The sequence below is a fragment of the Amphibalanus amphitrite genome, unplaced genomic scaffold, assembly GCF_019059575.1.
Source record: "Amphibalanus amphitrite isolate SeventyFive unplaced genomic scaffold, NRLGWU_Aamphi_draft 000369F_arrow, whole genome shotgun sequence".
NCBI lineage: Eukaryota > Metazoa > Arthropoda > Thecostraca > Balanomorpha > Balanidae > Amphibalanus > Amphibalanus amphitrite.
In genome coordinates this window covers 139,951-159,953 of record NW_024881863.1, presented here as the reverse complement: position 1 = coordinate 159,953, position 20,003 = coordinate 139,951, and the positions used below count along the sequence as shown (strand labels likewise).

General features: G+C 54.3%; 1 protein-coding gene across 9 annotated transcripts; it reads left to right on the top strand.

Moving 5' to 3' along the window:
• The first annotated feature begins 85 nt into the window (after positions 1–85).
• On the top strand, positions 86–19,473 carry LOC122389714 (anillin-like). Of its 9 annotated transcripts, none has more exons than XM_043382004.1 (22): positions 109–276; positions 1,568–1,706; positions 1,951–2,085; positions 2,308–3,065; positions 4,490–4,678; positions 5,044–5,322; positions 5,622–5,793; positions 6,090–6,316; positions 6,580–6,851; positions 7,804–7,926; positions 10,082–10,256; positions 10,596–10,709; positions 11,082–12,416; positions 12,811–12,960; positions 13,398–13,532; positions 13,846–13,966; positions 14,294–14,458; positions 14,789–14,878; positions 15,132–15,265; positions 16,942–17,112; positions 17,744–18,111; positions 18,461–19,473. In XM_043382004.1, exons 1-22 carry the CDS (start codon positions 259–261, stop codon positions 18,585–18,587), a joined length of 5,397 nt encoding a protein of 1,798 aa, XP_043237939.1. In that variant the 5' UTR covers positions 109–258; the 3' UTR covers positions 18,588–19,473. The 9 variants fall into 9 exon arrangements, with proteins under 9 accessions (XP_043237944.1, XP_043237939.1, XP_043237940.1 ...); XM_043382006.1 differs by having other exon boundaries at positions 113–276; positions 2,308–2,474; XM_043382005.1 differs by lacking the exon at positions 7,804–7,926 and having other exon boundaries at positions 110–276.
• Positions 19,474–20,003: the final 530 nt, after the last annotated feature.

Below are 20,003 nucleotides of genomic sequence, written 5' to 3'. Positions count from 1 at the left end.
TCTGTGTATTTCTTAGCTTTGACAATCAACTGTTCTTTTGATATCTTCTCATTGTTTCAAAAATAACCTGTTTCGTCTGATCGATAGAAATATTGTGCACCTATCGATAACGCTTACATCGATAGAAAAATATCAGCTGTTAGCGGGCCATTTAAATTTGAACACAAACGAGACGACCGATCGGAAGCGGGCTTGCTGATGTTGTGTCCCTCGTTTACTGTTTTCTATGCGATAAAGAACTAAAGATATTTGTCAAGAATGGACCCCTTTACGGCGGTAAGTGTGTTTCATTGCCTTATGTATGAATGTGTCATTTGTTCTATCAGTATTTTCGTTTCTTGCGATATGCGTCACGATCGTCGCACGCCCTTATCCATTTGCAATAATCGCTTTTATCAGTTTTTTCTTTCTGTATGACACCTTTATTACATATTTAGGGATAATTTGTGTTACATATAATGTATGCATTTGTACATTATTTTCTAAGACTAATTTATGCTCCAAATGTGGAACTCAGGCACTGACTTGGACAGATGGATCCAGACATCTGGATGCTTTTTTGGTGCTGCCTTTGCTGCCGTATCAATCATTATCATGATCTAGTACCCACATCACATCAGTGATTTTTAAGGCCTTCATATATTGGTCCTTTATGTGGCCTATCGGTCCTTAATGCGGTACTACCCTTAATGCCTGTCTCCTAGCGGCTGTGGGTTTGCGGTCCGAGAGTTCCACGTTGTTTGAGATATTTGGTAATATATTGAGCCAGCTGGCAACTGGCAAGAGAGGGTCATGCTACCATCTACCTGTGGTATGCTAAACTTTCAATTATAATTATGAGTGGTCCACACTCTCAGCCACTCTGCCGTCCAAAGGCAAAAACGCATATGTCGGGCCATGACCTGACCCGACATATGCGTTTTTGCCTTTGGACGGCAGCACTCGTCTCATTCATCCATTTCAGTTTGTTTCAAGGTTTCTAAAAACTAATAATAAAAACATTTTCTCTAGTCTAAATGTACTCCAACTTGCCAAATAACATGGAAACAAATATAAACATGCTGAAACAAATGATTTTTTAATACAATGACAAATTTATTATTTATCAGAATTTAAATGTAACATACACACTGATCATAATAACACCAAAAATTCACCAAAATTTCATGAGATGACGAGCCTTGGTAGTGGGAGCCCAGCTTTGAGTTGCACTGGCGCTCATTATTTGAGACTCCTGATGGGGGTGGTCCTCGGTTGGTGGGAGCCAAGATTCTTACAGATAGGTGGGAGCAGCCACAGCCAGTTGTAGTCAGCTGAATGGGATAGGGCATGTCCAGCTTTGATGGCACGTTAAACCTTGGTATCTAGATTCTCCCGTTACCTGGAGCAGCCGCATGACCGGAAGGTAGGGATCAGGGGTCTACTTAACAAGCTCTGCTCAGCTGGGCTCCTGCTCAAAATCAATGTCAATCTGCCCACTCAAACATTCAAGCTAAATTTGAAATGAGTGTCAGCCAGCATACTAGCATTCAGTTGATTCCTAACCCACCACTCCTACCCCCCTCAGAGGATGTTGGAGCGTGCCCGCGACCGACAGCGGCGGGTGGACGGACGCACTGGAGCCACCCCGGCCGCTGCCGCCGCTCGCAGTCCCCTGAGGGCGGGGGCAGGTACCAATGCCGGACACAGCGAACCACAACTGACTGGTGAGTGGTGCATTGGTGTGGGATGTGACTCAGAATGTCATTGCTGTGTGAATGAAACTGAGAGTAAGGTTGATGTTACATGAATTTTGGCGAGAAATAATTGGGGACTAAGTAATCATTTGTTTCACAATCTGCTTGGCTTGAAATGCTTTTCTTATAGTAGTGGGGTGGGGTTATAAAGCTACTCTCAATGTAAAAAGACTAAGCAAGAATCTGTGGTCATTATAAACTGTGCTTTTCACAGAGAAGTCGGTCAGCCCGCGGCGGCCGGTCGCCAAGCCGGCGGAGGACAAGGAGAACCACCCGAACGTTCTGCACGAGAGCACCCGCAGCCGGCTGAAGCAGCTCGGCTCGCTGTACTCCGCTGACGGGGAGACAGGTCAGTCGGCCGGGAGCTGTGGTCTGCCATGTTGTGCTGATTTTCTGTTGATAGGAGCAGCTGCAATGAGCTGTGGAAGTTGGCTACAGCAATACATTTTTATCATATTTGAAATGTAGTGAAATTCAAATAACTTGAGTGGCTGCAGAAGACACAGTTCCGTTTTGCTGTGAGTAGCGAGGCCTGACCGGTGTGAATGCATTCCGTCTCCGTCCGTTTCAGACCTGGATGCCTACGAGGTGGAGGTGACGCCGCGTCACTCGCGGCCGGTGCCGGAGCCGGAGCCGCAGCCCTCCTCCCGCCCCGCAGCGTCCAGCTCCTCGTCCTCCACCGGCCTGCGCAGCCGACTGGCCGGGCTGGCCTCCCAGTACCAGGAGTTGGACGCAGAGGTACCCGCCCCCGCTCCCGCCACCTCCCCGGCGCGGCAGTCCCGCCCGGCGGCCCGTGAGCCCGCGTCCCGTCCCTCCGAGCGGTCCCGATCCCCGGTGAAAGCTCCCACCTCCGGCTCTGTGTCCCCTACCCGCCCCGTCTCTCGCTGGGAGGTTCGCTCCCCGTCTCCGCTGCGACGTCAGATCACCGCCGGCCAGCGACCTCCACCTAACGACGCGCCGCCGTCCGCCTGTCTGCCTCGGCTCGACTCGGGCTGCCACGTAGCCACGGTGCCCGCTGGAGGCCGTGTGGAGGCGGCCGCGCCCACCGTGTCGCACCAGTTCCGACCGACTGGGCCGGAGCGGACCACCGTCACCACCGAGGTCAAGGTTAGCGTTGGAGGCGACCGACACCGCGCCAGCATGCACCTGAGCCCCGGCAGCGGTCCGCTGCGCGCCGAGGCCGCGCCTGAGCCTCCGCCAGAGGTGACGCATGTGTCGCGCGCCGAGTACCGGCCCAAGGGGGCGGCGCGCCGGCCGCTGCCGCAGCACCCCGACCCGCCGGCGGCCGAGACCGCGCTGTCGCTGGACGAAGAGACGGTCCGGTCGCTGGTGAGTAGCGCATGCTTAGCGGGACGGACGCACTCCTGAGTCCTGCTCCGGGAGTCCTGATTCCGAGACCGTACTCCAGTGCCAAGTTTCTGCTCTGGATTTATGAGCCTTGGCTCACGGTGCTCCTGAACCGAGGTCCTGTTCTTCCGTAACAGGTCTGCAAGTCCGAGCTGTGGACACTTCTAGTCCTGGATTTCTGCTGCTGACATGTTGATTCCAAGTTCTTCAGCCCGGCCTCCGAAATCCTGCTCCGTTGCAATGCAAGACCGACCGATGTCTAGACCGAAGTCATCGCCTGGCAAGCTCCGAAAGTGTTGAAATTGGATCCAGCTCCCTGGTAGCTCTCCTTCGCCGAAAAGCACCCAGCATTTCCACGACCTTCTCCGATCTAGGATCATCAAGACAGAGCCTTACTCCTACGCTGCGTCTACCTTGCTGCCATCTCCACGTGCCTTGCTCTTCGCAGACGTGTGCTTTTAATCTCATATGGTTTTAGCCTGCTTACAGTTGCAGCTGGTAGATACTTAGTCCGCACTGTACTGCACTTCTTGAACCTTATGCCCCAAAAGCCAACGTTGGGTGACCTTTAACTTGACGGACGCAACCATTTCAACCTTGTGTTGCTGCTGACTGTTGCTTTTCATGTTTACTGTGTTGTGTTCTAATGGTCAAGGACATTTGCGGGGACTATCGCCTTTACGGTGCAAAATACATAGCTCACTTTGTTAACCTTACTGGTGGTCTTACAACTAACTATTGCTTGGGAAGCTAACTTACTGAAGGTACGTCTCAGGTCAGGACAATTGTTTTGCTACGGGTAAGTTTTCGTTAGTACATCGAGGCTCTCACTCATCTGCCTAAGTTTGAACCCAGAACTTAGTTATTTTGTTGGCCAAATAATTTTGCATCGAATGTTTTTTAAGTGTTTAATTTTGATTCGGCATACAGTCAGCCTCCTTAGCCTTCCCCGCCCCCCTGGTTTGATCATTCTCCCTTGCACCGCATGTGTATCACAAATATTGTGTGCAGATTTTAAACTGCGATGCTTCAGAAATCAGAATGTTATTGGCACGTTGCACGCTTGGTTTTGTTGATGAATGTCATTCGTTCCTAAGCGGGAAAGAAGTTCGTTGATACGTCCTGATTTATTTTCATTTACGTGTCTAATGTCTATCAACCGACGTCTTGTCATTCTTTTGTTCGTCGCTACAGAAATGACAGCGAGCCCTTTGTTCATTCCTTCCATCAAGGTCACCATTTATTGTATTTAAATAACTGACAGCTAAAACATCGATGTTTTTCTTCGTTCTCCGCCCATTCTCGCTCACATCTTATCATTCATCCTTATCTCTGCTCCTCCCCACCGTCTTATCTGTCCAAACCCAACCTCTGACCCCTCCGTCCCTCCCGTCCCTCCTCCCCAGGAGATGCAGGGGTTCACGCCGACCGGCTCCCGCACTCGTCTGGTGTACGACTTCTCCGAGGGCGGCCGCTCGCCGTCACCGCCGCGCGTGGTCGCTGCCGTGGCCAAGCCGCCGTCTCCGGAGAAGCCGGCCTCCCCGCCGTACCGCTCGGCGAGTCCGGTCCGCTACAGCCCGCCGCCCCGGCCGCAGGTTCGTGACGAATGGGGAGATGGATCACTTGAGAACCCCCGGTATTGAAGGGGTTGGAGGTTTCAAAGCGCCAGTGTTTTTGCCTCAAACGCATAACTATATTGTAGTTCATCTGGACATCTTGACCTGATTTTGATACTGTTGTACTCGTTTCTGAGCGTGTGTCTGAAGTGCTGACTGTTTGAGTTTTCTTGGAATTTTTGGCATGTGTCTGTAAACGACACTGTGTCTGCGGTCTCATTTCTGAGAAAACAGCAATTAAGTGTCGATGAAGTAATAAAATCAACATTTCCAAAGACTGCTTCATGCTATCAATCCCTTACCATTTCACGAAACTAACAACCATTCTTCTGTCTCTCCCTCAGCCGACCTCCCAAACCGGTGCACCATTCGGCGGCTCCTCCCGGGACTGTTCACCGGAGCGCCAGCCGTCTCCGATGCGTCAACTATCGCCCGTTCGTCAGCCATCGCCCGTGCGCCAACCATCGCCCGTTCGTCAGCCATCGCCCGTGCGCGGCCGGCTAGTTCAGGAGCGAGCCGCTGTGTTCGACCGGCCCGCCTCTCCGCCGCCGCCCAACGTGGATCCGACCGAGATGACCCTCTCCGACCGACGCAAGCTGTTCGAGAAGGGACAGGCGCCCAAGGTGAGCGCTGGTAGTTGAGGACTGGTCGCAGAGAAAACAGAAAGAAGAGCTTTGATTGACTGTGCTAAAAACCGAAAACATGAGTAATTGGTAACTTCGTTGATCTGAGTGATCTTTTTGTAGCTCTTGTACTGTGCATTGTGGTGTAGGTATGTATGTATGACTCTGTTCGTTTTTTTCAAATTTCATTCAAATATTGCGTCATTCTACGCCGTTTCACCCATTGGTTTATCTATGCTCGGTGGTACACGTGCCACCCAGGCCGTTTACCCGTTCGCTAACCCATCCTCCGCCGTCAGGTGATCGCCCGGTTCGGCACGCCGGTCACCCCTCACATGCTGAGACAGCACGCGGCCACTGAGGGCGCCCCGCAGTCGGCACCCGCCGCCCGGTCCCGGCCGGCCCCGGAGCAGAGCCGGCCCCGACCGGCACTGGAGGAGACCCGCTCCAGGTCGCCGCTCAGGCAGACAGGTCAGTCAGAGGGATGTCTCGAGTCATGAGGAAGAAGAGTTGGGCTTGAAATGGGGACTTCTTCTAATTTCTATAATTAATTATCATCACTGCGGCGTTGTTTTTTTTTCCTGTTGGATACGACGCCAGTTATAACTCCACGTGTAACGTGTTTGTATTTTAATGAACGACAGCCCGCGCACACTTAGTGTACCGGATAGTCGATGAGCCTTGCGGTGTTGTCAATGACACCCTCTGTTTCCGTTAGCTGCCGTCTCACCCATCCACTACTAACCTCCTCCCCTCTCTTCCCGCAGCGCCGGCCGCCGCTCCGCCGTCGGGACCTCCCTCTCCGTCCCGCGCCGTCGGAGAGTCCACGTTCCAGGCACACCGCAAACTCTGGGAGTCGATGAACAACGACTGGCGTCAGAACGAGATCGCCCAGAGCAGCCGGCAACAGCGTGAGAAGGAGCTGGGCTTTCTGGCCAACAGGTGGCAGCACAAGCCGGCCGAGCTGGAGGAAGCTGCGGCTACCGCCAGACCGGTGAGGAGGGAGGGAGTGATAAATGAGAGGTTTTAGTGAGAATGAGAGGTTTTAGTGAGACTAAGAGACAGGAAGTGTCAAAGAGCTCTTGCTGCTGGGTGTATCCGATGCCTGGTGTCACTCATCCGGTGCTTATTATTAAGCATTGTTTTTACAATAACTCAGCTGCTAAATCTGAATTTAATTTGATCGAGTCTATTGCAAATAATTGTTCAGCTTGTTAATGATGTAAGTGTTCACTGTTGTGACGTCTTCCTCCCCAGATGGAAGAGATGGTCCCTCAGCCGCCGGCACCCCCGGCCGCTCCAGCCGGTGGTATTCCTCCGCCTCCCCCACCGCCGCCGGCCAGTCCTCCGGCCAGACGAGCTGCTGATGAGAACCGCGCCAGCCCCTCACACCACAGCCCGATGCGTCAGAGCCCCTCGCGCCAGAGTCCGTCCCGACATAGCCCGGCGCGCCGCGGCAGTGCGGCTCGTGTCAGCCCCTCCCGGCAGCCAGAGACGGCCACAGAGAGTCAGCATAGCTCCGGGGAGAGGTAGGTGGTAAAGATGCATGTGTGTGAAGTAGTGTAGTTATAGTGCTAGTGTAGTTCGTAGTGGGGAGGGAGGGGATCGGACGCGGTGTTATGTCCAGCCAATGTCGGGTATCATTGGCTGGATGATGAGTTGATTTTTTTGTGGTGGTTTTACTGCACCACCAATGATGCAGATTGTTGTACATATGGGATTTTGCCGTGGCTTTGCCGCGATGTATCTGATATGTTGATGTTTTGGGTTCTGGGCTGGTTGGGTGCATGCTTCAGATATCCACTGTACATATTACCCCCGTTGAGTTGTGTCGTCTCCCGCGTCGTGTAGCTGTGCTCTGTACTCTCGGTCACGCCGAGTACTGATGAACGGTGTAGCTGTTGTGATCGATCTTTTTCCTAGCCTAAAGTGTCCCGGCCTTTGACATCCAGCATTCGTCAGCATCGGTAGCTGACATTCTCACGAATCTTCGTAGGTGATCATCTTTCTTCTCGACCAATTACTATCGATGCTGGTAAAGTAGCTCTTCATAGCCCTCAACAGTGCCCTAGTTTCTGAAGAGCGCCAGTCCTGCTCCTGTCTTCAACATTACCAATGGCTGACAAACATCCTCGTTTCACCTTCATCGGTAGCTCGTCTATTTGCTCGAAGACCACGAGCTTGTATCGTAGATCGTATCCCCCCCAGATCGTAGCCTCTAAACCAGCTATCATCCACTGCGAAAATATCTACCTTTCATCCGAGATCACCATCAAACACCCTACATCGTTCCCACAACCTCCATGTAGTATCGTAATATTCATGTCAGCCGTAGTACCCATAGTACCCGTGTCAGCCGTAGCACCCGTAGTAGCCGTGACAGCCGTAGTATCGTAGCCGTAGCAGTCGTAGCACGCCCCGCCCCGTAGTCGGCTAGTTCGCCCGTTGTCCGCGGCGCTGAGGTGGCGCTGCTGTCGGCAGGCCGGAGCGCTCCCGCCGGCCTTTCCAGGTGCGTGTGAAGCCCGGCTGTCTGTACCCGAGTCTGTCCGATCTGGACACGGCCACCAGCTCCCAGACAGAGTCCGAGCCGGAGGACGGCCGCAGGTACGCCCCAGAGCACGGCCGGGCACGGCCCGAGCACGGCAGGGCCCGGTCCCAGCACGCCCCAGACTGGGCACGTCTTGTCCGGCTATATTCAGTTGCTTTCCGGGCTGCCGTCTGGCGTCTAGTTTGTCCGATGAACTAGTCGGCACCCGGCACCCGACTCACATGTCGCACACTCCACGGACGTTCCAACTCGTCTTTATGTCTTTGTGTGACGGGTTCTTGTGCGGTGTTTGGAGAGCCGTTGATGGCTGAGTTGCATGGTTGGTGTTGGTGTGGTGGTTGCAGCGGGGAGATACTCGCCATGTCTGCATGTTTGGCGTCCGACTTGACCGCCGTTGGCTCCATGAAGGGCTGCTTCGTCCGATTGGAGCCACTCGGCGTGAGCATTGCTGGATTGCTGCTGTTTCGGTGAAATTTGTACTCACGAGTTTATAAATGGTATTTCTGCTCTAAGTGCACTTCTGTTAGTTGCAAATTGATTTCAATCTTCTGATAGGTCGACTTATTTAGTTTATATTTTTGAATTTTCCGACCTTCAGGTAAGATAGTTCGTCCTTGTAATCAGTTGCTTTGCTGTTGTCTTGCTAGCTGCTATTGTCACCACTCTGCTTGCTTTTCGTCTGAGTCTGCACCCTCACCGCCTTTTATCTCACCGCTCACAGCTAGTCTGCTTTAGCCATAGGCTTTCTGCCGTGGTCCCGCCTCCCGCGCGGGTGCTTTGCTAACCTGCGCTTTGTGCTCTCCCGTCTGTTTTTAGCTTCTCTTGCTTCCGAGACGCTGCGCTCTGCCGGTCTCTCTCATCCGGCGAAGAACAGTGGACGGACGCTCGCGACTATTTCTCGCGCCAAACTCGCCGCGATCGAGACTGGGAGGAGTCGGCGATGACCTCCTCCGGCGACTGGGCTGACGCGCGTGACGCTTCTCGTGACTCGCGTGACAATTCCCGTGACGGCTGCGATCGCTGTGACGCTCGTGATCGCTCGGAGACGGGACACCGGTCGTGCGCGCGCCCCCACGCCCGCTCCTGTGGTCGATCTCGTCCTTTATCACGGTCTCCCTCGCCGCGACGACGCTGGGCGTGCGAACGGTCATCCTGTCGGTCGTCTCCGCCGCCCCACTGCTGTGGGGAAGATACGTCGTCGTGCTCTCAGTACGGCGACTGCTGCGGCGGACGGTCTTGCGCGCGGGAGGACTCGGGATGGGAATGTTACCATGGTTGTCACCGTTCACCGGCGCGGTCCCCGTCTCGCTCCTCCACGCGAGGGTGTTACGAGTCGCGCTGCCACCGCCGTCACTGCTGTTCCGGCGGCTCCCCGCCCCCTCCTGCCTGTAGTAGCAGTAATCCTGACCGGTCCGCGACCTCACGGCGTGCCCCTCAGTCCCGCACTAACTCAAACTCTGGGTCTAAGTCCGTCTCGGACTCCGAAGGTGAGTACGACTCACTGGTGGCCAGCTGCCAGCGGGCTCTGGCCGAGCGACTCTCTGGCTCTTTCCCCTCACTGGAACTACCGTCACGGGAGCCATCTGACGAGCCCGCGGCTGCCTCCACTCGGCTAGTGACACCCTCCGTCACGCCGCCCGATGACGTCACTCAGGATGACGTCACGCCCGTTACTGTCGAGGCTGAGCCGTCAGCGCCGCCGCTGACGCCACGTAAACAGGTGACGTTTTGTGAGGAGTCCAACTCCACGGACGATGAGGGGTGCGGCGCTGAGCTGCCGCCTCCTCCACGCGCCCCGCGCTGGCCCTTGCGCGCCGCTCCGCCGCCTCCCGCACTCTCCCCTCCTCCTCCCTCTCTCCCGCCTCCCCCGCCACCGCCGCGGTGTCTATCTCTAACAGCAGCAATCAGTCGAGATACCTCGTACGCGACCGCGCGCACTGCCTGGAGCGACACAGACTCTGAGCTCCTCTCGGCCGCCGAGGGAGTCTCATCAGACGAGCTGAGCGTAACTCTGCTCTCCGCCGTCGATCGCGCCGAGTCAGACTCCGATCCCTCCACCTCCGCGGGGGTGGGTCGCCGCGCCGTGTCCACCGCGCTGCGCGCGCACGGCCACGTGGTCCGTCGCGCGCTGTCGGCGCTGTCGGCGGGCGCGGCGCGCCGCGGCGGCGGCGTCCAGCTGCGGCTGACGACGGCCTGCTCGCTGGTCCGCAGTGGCTCCTCCCCCGGCAGCACAGTCTACCGCGGCGGATCGACGGCCGCAGACGAGTCGACCATTTCGTACGCCAGCGGACACAGTGATGCAGAGAGCCTGGGAGCTGAGATCCTGGCGATGGCGCGCGCCAACCAGCCGCCGCCCAGCCTGCCCACCATCGACGAGAGCACGGCGGTGAGTAGCGAACGACGGGGGGAGGATGGAAGGAGAGAATACCAGGATGAGGGGAGGGATGTATGCGGAGAGGATGGCCCTTCAGGGAGCGAGTGGGCTGATGACCGAGCTGTTGTTGTTGTTGTTCGCGAGTTCTCATGGGCTTAAAGAGAGCACTTTTGGAGTGTGAAGCGTTTAAAGGGAGAGATGCTTGAAGGGCTTTCGTATTTTCAAATGAGATTTGTAAGTTTTTATCTACTTGTTACAGTCAGCATACCGTCTCTATTAGTGTATCAGATAAATTGTTGATTCGTCCCACTCTATCAGCCCTTCCTAACTCGTCCCATACTACTTCGCCAGGACTCGAGCAGTGACATGTCCGGAATGGCCGCCTGCGCCGCCATCGACGACGTCCTCGACGATATGGACAACGACGACGAAGAGCCAACTCCGCCGAAACGCACACGGAAAACGGTGGGTTCTCAACCAGCGCTTGTAGCTAGAAAACGGTGGATGGAGACGTTTTTATAGAGACGTCAAGCGAGGTATATATCGTTGGGAAAGACGAGTGTGCATCCTATCCAATACTAATGAACATCGTACGAGCTGTCGACCAGCATCCCTACCCTTATAAAAGAAGTTTTATGACGTCCATTATCTTATATCCGGCTGATTTGATTCGTGTTCATTGTTGAGGGATATGACCTTTCCAATCGCATTTCCACTTCTCATCTGTTTTGCCAGCTTAATTTACCATAGCGGTCCCAGGATTTTGGTGTGTCGCTTGTTCCTCTCATCCCCTACCCAAAATTTGTATCTCATTTCGTTCCAACTGTCCCTCGGCAGATCCTGCGACGGTGTTTGTCCCAACCCTCTGCATCCACCGACTCCACCGTCTCTACCGCCGCTTCTACTGCCTCTACCACCGCCTCTACCGCCTCTACCGCGTCTACCGCCGCCTCTACCGTCTCTACCGCCGCGTCTACCGCCTCCGACACCACCCTATCCACCACCTGCGACTCTACATTCGCCTCCGCGCACTCTACCTCCGCCTCTACTCTCTCCACCGCGGTACATCCAACCTCCGACAGCCGAACTGCGTCTGTGTCTCCGAGTGTCGCCCAGCTAATAGAACGATTCCAACGTCCACCACCGGGCCCATCCGGCCCTCCTCAGCACCGCCGCTCGGCTCCGTGTCTGGTCACGCGCCGACCGCCCGCGCACACCCCTGCCTCCCGACCGGCGACTGTGCGTACCTCGACACCTCGCCGCTCGAGGTCGGCCGTGTCGGTGCCTTCTGCCAATGTGACGGCTGTCCTACCGGCCGGGGGAGACTGGGGATTGGGGGAGGGGGATGAGGGAAGTACGGAAACGTTAACCGAAGAAGGATTCGCTGAAGCTGCGTCGAGGAAGTTTAGGTTGGAGATTGATTCGGGGAGTGTGGAGTCGACGCAATCCAGTCAAGTTGCAAGCTCGAATGGTGCCACACAGGGCAGTCACGATCAGGACCTCGCCCCGACTCCCAGCAAGTCTAACAGAACGTTTGACCTCAGCTCCCCTGCACCTCTGACCTCTGACCTGGGAGCGGTTAGCTGGTCGGGTCGCTCCCCTCGCTGCTGGGAAGAGGAACATGAGATCGAGGCTTCAAACAGAGGAGCGCCCGGTGCGTCTCTCTCCAGACTGAGACAGTATCTGTTCGCTGCTACAGCGGGAGAGATGGTGCCGAGGCAATGTTTGGATCCCACAGACACGGAGTCGTACACTCAGAGTGAGGGTGTTGAGTTGGAGAGCGGAGACACCACTGCGGAGTCGGATCTGTCATACAACCGGAGTAAGCACGTCGCTACGATGGAGAAATTCCTTACTCCTGTGGGTAAAGTGCGTGATCTTGCATCAAAACTCGAGAAGAAATCCTCCAAGTTCACCACCAGCTCGTCTGACGTGCCCCCGTCTGCGTTGACCGGCTCTGAGTCAGAGAGCGGAGAGGGAGCCTTGGAGAGCTCCTGGGCGGGTCCGTCGGTCGGTGCGGGAGATGTGACTGTGTCGGATATAGTGTCCCAGCTGGAGGCGGTGTGTCTGAGACAGGGCGGCGGAGACGGGGAGGCCGCGGCGGACCGGGAGACTCCTTACCCTCCTGGGGATTCCTCGGACCGTATCTTGCCGACCGGAGGTCTCAAAAAGGTCAGTCGGCGGTGGCCGGCGGTAAGTGATCCTTTCTATCTTATCGTCCCGTACTTTAATTACAGATGTCATATCAAAATATTTTCCGGTTCCAACAATTAATGTCCTTGTCCATCATTATCATTAATACCTTGAATAATGAATTATTTACCTCATCTCTCCCTCAGTCTGCCTTGCTGTATAAGTTCGTTTGGGTCCATGATTCAGGATGTGTCAAGTTGCTGTCCATTAAAATACATTATAGTTTTTTGATAATCTGTATCATTGCTTAACACCTCGCGTTATCCAGGACCAATCGCAATCCACTACCTATTTCATCAATCGCACATCTTCCAACCGACCACCTAGTCACCCCTCCGGACTACTCTCTAACCGTCTCCCTCCCGTCCCACAGCGTCAGAACTCGGGCGTGTTCCGCACCCCGATGGCGTGCGTCCAGTCGCCGGAGCAGGACCCCCGGCTGCCGTCCGTGCTGCTGGACGGAGACGGCGCCGAGGTGCCCCTGATGCACTCGGTCAGCTTCTACCGCAGACAGAAACCACAGGTGAGTCACAGAGGCGCCAGAGCCATTCTTTCGGGTGACGGGACTCGTCTTAGCGTAGTCAGTACTTTGTGCTTTGTAGTGAATTAAACTCATTATTCCACGTAATATATGCTTATTTTTGTTACTTATATGTTTAAATATGGTTTAGAACATTAATCCCGAGCTTACCGATGAAATATTACAGCAAAGGCGTAAGCTAAATACGTTCCCTAACGGCAGTGTTCGTCTCTGTCTCGCCGAATATGCTCATGCATATGTTTGTTTGTTGCAACTGGCCTCAGAGTTATGACCTGTGCGACTCCAACTGTTTGTTCAACCCCTACTCTCCGTCTCACACTCCCCGCCGTTTCTCCCCGTCCAGGAAGTACAGGTGATTCTAGTTCATTAGGAACAGGGAGGTACCGCCCGATCTGACCTCCCCTCTCTCCCCTATTCAGGAGGTGCAAGTGACTCCGGTCCGTCAGATCGTAAGGAACAGGGAGGTGCCGTCCCGCGGTGATGAGACGCCCTCCACCAGCCAGCAGCAGATGGGAGCCAGCACGCAGGAGCGAATCAAACACCTGCAGAAAGAGGTGGGTACGACGGTGTGGAGGCGAGGGGATGTTGGGGTATGGCAGGTGAGGGGGTGTTACTTTCTTAGCAGCACTGAGTGAAAGTACTTGCTGGTAGTGTGAACTAAACTCGTTCCCTTCTCAATATTATATCTCTAACTTAATCTGTTTGGTTTCTTGCTCGATACCAGATACAAAAACTGCACCAGCCACACTAATCGAACTCTGACAGTGACTCCTGCTCCTACTACCTGCTTGACCTCTGAACAGAATCTTCAGATTGACGTATCCTCCGGGAAACCCTGACATGTATCCCTCCGTTCCCGTGTTACAGGCCACGCAGCAGATGACGGTGATGTCCCAGGCGAGTCGGGCGCTGAACCTCTGTAACTCCACCATAGAGTTCACCGGATCGGCAGAAATGGTGGAGGCCGAGCGGCTCCTGCTCGTCGCCAGTGAGTACACGAGGTCGTCTTGAACCCACAAAGCTTAAAATACCCAACACACTAGTTTACAGGCCGCTTGCGGTAATTGACCTCATTGAACTTGTCTTTATGTTAACAGAATCCCGACCATTTCACGCAAGTACTGACCAGAAATTCAAAAGTGTATACGGTGCACGCATTGTGCTTCGTCGAGTGAAGTGCGTAACACCACATCTCGTGTTTTGAGTCTGACAGCGTCGAACAAACAGACAAACTGACTGATCTGACTGCAAGCTGTTTGTTGAACAATAAACAGCCACGTCTTTCCGATCCGGTAACGCGACCCCTGTGTTTCAGCACACCGCCGGCAGGCGGCTCTGTCGGAGATCCAGCGGCTGAAGACGGAGGGCGCCATGCGCCAGCAGGGGATCATCCGCCCGGCGTCGCGCGGTACACTGAGCGTCAGTTCCGTCACCCTGCCGCTCAAGACCTCCTTCGTTAGAGAGGTGGCCGCCGGATCCGGTGAGAGCGAGGGGAGGGGGTAGAGGGAGGGCCATTGGCTGATACAAAGAGTGTTTGATTATGGGATTCTGGTTTTGTGATATAAATGTTCTGCAATTTCGTGTTGATAGATGACAGTTGTCTTAACACTAGCGTAAACCATAAACCATAGCCATAACCATAAACCATAAACATTCTAATTCTTTACAAAAATGCCTGTCAGTGTTGTGCAGTTACCTAAATGAAGTCACCTCTGCATAACGTGTTGTCCAGGACCATGCGCTTGGGCTGTGTGACGTGTGTCTTGCTTTCGCCGCCCACCCTGACAGCCTCGCCATCCCGTCTTCACAGCCAACTACGTGTACTACTTCGTGGTGCTGCTGCGTTACCGCGGACAGGTGATCGCCACGCAGATGCTATCATCTGAGGACTCCATCAAGGGTGAGTACCGTCTCACTTAGCTCTCAGAGCTAGAGTTCTCTCAAGAGTCCTCTCAGAAGTCGCTTAGGGTTCTCAGAGCCGTCATAGTTGACGTTAAAAAAAAAAATGTTCGCGACGTCACGGCTTTGGATTTGTTGTAATTTGTTCAGTTGATGTATTGCGCTTGTGGCAATGCGGTGATGCGATAGCTGGTATTTCAATGTTGGTTCTATGGTGGCTAGCCCTGTTGTAAAGCCAGCGCCCTCTTTCACAGGAAGCGCCATCAACTTCCCGAACCTGGTCAGTTTCCGCGAGCTGGAGGCCGAGTTCGGCGTGGCGCTGGAGGTGTACGGCCTGCAGACCCAGCGCGAGGTGCTGCCCCACGACGCCAAATACCACATCCGCAAGGCACGTACCGAACGGCAACAGCGGCGGCGGCCCGGCCACTGGCGACACTGGCGCCGCCTGCTGAGCGCGCCGCGAACCTGGGCTTGGCACGGCCGCCGGCAGGCGGCGCTAGTGTGCGCCTGCCTGTGTGTCAGCTGTACGGTAACCACGCCGTACGAGGAGGTTTGTGAGCCGGGTGGGAGGGATGCATGAAGGAGAGAGGGGAGGAGGCGGGGCAGAGCGGCGGAGCGGCCGCTGTGGAGGTGTAGCGACCTGTATTCGTCTGTGTCGGCGGGGGACCCGGCGGGCCAGGGGTGTAGTGAAACCCCTGAGAGGCGGGAGCCTGCCCTCGGCGGCCGGCTCTCCTGCCCTGTGATGTCCAGAAGTACTGCAGATGGGTGTAGCTACCTGTCTGTCCCGGCACGGCTCGATCCTCTACAGCGGTGACTGGTGAGTGGAGAACGCTGCCGTCTCAGTGTGGAGAACAGCTCGGATTCTGCGCAGCTGCGCGGTCTGGGCTTCTGTCCCACCTGGCCAGGGCTCAGCTCATGACTTCCAAAGACCTTTCCTGTATCCTATTCCTTGCGCCTGACTGAAGGCACTAATATGACTGATATCCTGGTCCTGGGTCCAAATTATAACTACCATGACGCACATGAAGTGTGTGATTAAACAACAAAGAAAAGTCGTTGGTGTGACAGTCTCCTACATTTAGTACTTGCATGATAGACCATTGCATGCGCTGATCGTTTCTCTGGCAAGTCGTCTGATATAGAAAAGCTGAAAATGAAAAGTGTTTTATGTCATCGGCCCATAGTGACGCATGAACTATTGGTATCGCACGAGGGCCTTCCCTGTCTGTTTTTTCTTTTTGTTAGAGCGTACTCTTTTACTTTATTTTTATTCGATATTTTAAGGGGTTTGAGACATCGCACGCTGCAGAACATGGTGTTCATTTTAGCTGAACTATTTTACATTCCACGTTTGTTTTTGTCTTAGCTTTAGTTTTGGTTATACAATTATATGCATGCAGCTTAACTAGTCTCTAGTTTACTATCGATGCATTGAACTGTTAAAGTAATTTGGTGGTGTAGTTTAGCCTAGTGCACGCTACCGTCGGTTTGAGTCTTTTTGTCATTCTGTTATCGTGCACTGAAGTCTCCTAGCCAGCAGTTCTTGCAGTTCTTATTTCGAATTTTGGTAGTTGTTTCTGTCTGAATAATTCTTCGTATTATTTTTATATCGTATAGTTCTTTAGATCACTTATTAGACTGTTTCGAGTATCTTATTTGGTACTTTTCCACACTTCCCTCAGAGGCTCTCCCTTCACCCCCAGACTCCAGGACGTCATTCAATTACATTTCCAGTTTCTACAGTCTCATGTCCCACCTTTTTTCAACCCACCGCCGAACAAAGACATGCGGTTACCTAGCTCCTTCGCCTCTCCCCAGCCCTAGCCGATTTCCCCTGCACACAGGAACGATCGAAGACAACCTCACTCTCTCACCAGTCCAAAGTCGTATTTCCCCTTACTTCTCCCCATCCCACACAGGAACGGACGAAGACAGTTTCCTCGCTCTAGTCTGTCCTGCAGTCTAAGCTCTTACTTACTCCTCCCACCACACACAGGACCGGAAGCCATGGTTGTTTAGCGCCCGCTTTCCTCAGCCCTAACTTACTCCCTCCCACACTCACAGGACCGGACGAAGACGCCGAAGAAGCTGCTGAAGCAGCAGTCGTCTCTGACCTCGCCGGCCATCCAGTCGCCGGCCGGGCCGGGGGCCGTGCGGGCCACCTGTTTCCAGCTGATGGGCTTTGTTTACCTGACGGCACGCAACCTGACCAACACCTCCTGGGCGCTGGAAAAGGTGAGGACGATGCTGTGCAACCCTGCAACCCAGCAACCCGCGTTAGGGGTAGTGGTGGTCAGCGAGTTTTTTTAGAGAGGTTGGCTGGCGGCTGATCTGGAATGTTCCTGTGCTGGAAATGATGTGACGTAGAACTTGGATGGATAATATAGATTTCGCTGTTTCCATTAGGGTCTATAATTACGTCTAAGATAGACGTGATCTTACCATTCATGTCTTGCCGTCAATATTTTCCCAGCGTTTACCGCAAACCCGACATGCTACGTCTTTGCTCCCTCTTCAGGTGCCCACTCAGAGTCCCCTGGACGGCGATGTCCTGATGACCCTTCCCCTCCCCTCAGGTACCCACTCAGAGTCCCCTGGACGGCGATGTCCTGATGACCCTTCCCCTCCCCTCAGGTACCCACCCAGAGTCCCCTGGACGGCGGTGTTCTGATGACCCCTCCCCTCCCCTCAGGTACCCACCCAGAGTCCCCTGGACGGCGGTGTTCTGATGACCCCTCCCCTCCCCTCAGGTACCTACTCAGAGTCCCCTGGACGGCGGTGTCCTGATGATTCCTCCCCTCCCCTCAGGTGCCCACTCAGAGCCCCCTTGACGGCGGTGTCCTGATAACCCCTCCCCTCCCCTCAGGTGCCCACCCAGAGCCCCCTGGACGGCGGTGTCCTGATGACGGTCACCTGTCACGCCGATTGCGCCGTCGAGGAGCGCGGCTTCATCACCGTCTTTGACGACGTCTCTGGGTTCGGCGCCTGGCACCGGCGCTGGGCGGCCCTCTCCTCTGGCCGGCTCTCCTTCTGGCGCTACCCGGAGGACGAGACCCGCGCTCCGCCGACTGCGGAGGTGGACCTGCGCCGCTGTGTGACCGAGAGGGTCGGTCCGGTGCCGCGCGATATCTGCGCGCGGCAGAACACGCTGCTGCTGGTGACGGTGCGCCAGGCGCGGCCCGAGGACCAGGACTCGCTGGTGATGCAGCGCAGAGGAAACATGACGCGCGTCAGGTGAGCGCTAAGGGAGGAGGGAAAAGAGGATGGGAGAGGGAGGGAAGGGAAAGTGGGTCAGGATCGGTGGTAGGGCGTGAGTTGTGTCATGGTGTTATGGTGTGTAGAGGGTGCTTGTAAAATCGCTGGTGGTCGAGTCAGCATATTTTGCTTTGATTTGGGAGGTGAATTACGAGATTCGCCCAGTCCCACACGACTGATTTACCGGGGGCATTTTCAAGGATTTTAAGCGCCAACATATTTGGTGGCTTGCTAATAGCACCCTGACAAGCAGCTAACATGTGTCTTAAAGTTTTTCAGTGCCCTGGCCCCTTCACAACCCCAAACTGACCCATCTTTCTTCTTACAGGCACCTTCTGTCTCTGGACGGCCGGGACGAGCGTGAACTGTGGGCCGACAAGCTGAACGAGACGCTGGCCAACATCCGGGCCTGGGATCCGGATGCCATGCAGCCCCACCTGGACCCGTCGGCCTGAGGGGTATGCTCGGCAGAGGGTTATTTAGCGTGGAGGGGTGTTAGGCACGCCATGTAACCCCATCTCTCGGCCTGAGGTGTCTGCTTGGCAGACTAGGGTCTGTTAGCGTGGGATAGCGTCGGCATAGAAGCCGCCGGTGCGCAAGAGTGGAGGACAATATGAACCAGGGACCACATTTAGCCCTTCATCGCAAGGTATCGTCGCTTGAAGCCTCCGGACTCCCCGAGACTAGCTGGTGGCCGACGAGTAGGTGTTGTGCACGCCTTCTTAGATCACTGGAGCGGACGCGAGCTGTGTACCGCGCGGGACCATTTCATTAACACTAGGTGTCACCATCCATTGTTTAACCAAACGTATCTGTGTCTTCCCACGGGCTTGTGGGGTTGATAGGGTCACTCAGTGCATAGGGCTATGCTTGTCGTGGCTAGACTCGTTTTCTTGTGAGTATAAGAGGCGTCACGGTGTTCGCTGCATTGCCACACTGTGAAACGCGATGGCCTGCGATCGACTTTGGCCGACCTAACGTCGGGAATGAGCGAATGATGCGATACTTGTTTAACCACGGGAAATTTCTAGTAAGTTCTAGCGCGGTCGCGATGCATTTGCTGCGCCGATGTTGAGTAAATAAGCGTAATCGCGAGTGCTTTACGTGGGTTTTGGGGCTGCTTGAGCATGCTTCTCTGACTTGGTAGATGTTTAGAAATTGTAGCCTAAATGTAACTGTGTATAATTGATGTTAGCTTTTCGTGCCTTTTTAGGATATTAGTTGGGACTATTTGCGATAGTTGCCGTGAGATTATTCAATGTGTACGCTGATTTTCATCTTATCTCACTCTTCCCGGTCTGCGATGCTGTGTAAATAGTAAATACATCATTAATCACTCTTTTTTTGCGACCATGATGAGACTTGACGACTATGATAAACTAACGACTTCTTTATCCAGATTATTCTACTCGTCTATCACATACTCGACTTCAGAGTCAAACTGTTGCGTAGAAGATGGCTGAAACACCAGCCTAGCGACTCAATGGTAACATCGCAATTCGTAAACTGAACTGAAACTTATAACTGAAACAACTGAACATAAAAGTTTAAATTGGAAACATCTTCCGCTGATGGCCATTTAGGGCATAAGCGAAGATGCTACTTCTCTTCTATCATCAGCACCGCGATCGTTTTGTATCTGCTGTGAATAATGTCTTAAATAATCGCCTCAGCATTTTATGCTGAGTGGTGACAATGTTTCGTTGTTACACAAGTGACAGGCACATCACACGGTTGTGGGGAGAACAGAGAATGGATTACAAGGTGCCAGGGTCTGAACAACATGTAGCCGGCCTTCGACACGAGAGGGTCCGGTGAGCTCGTTTAAAGTTCATGAGTCGTGGGTTACCAACTACCAACGTAGTGTGTGG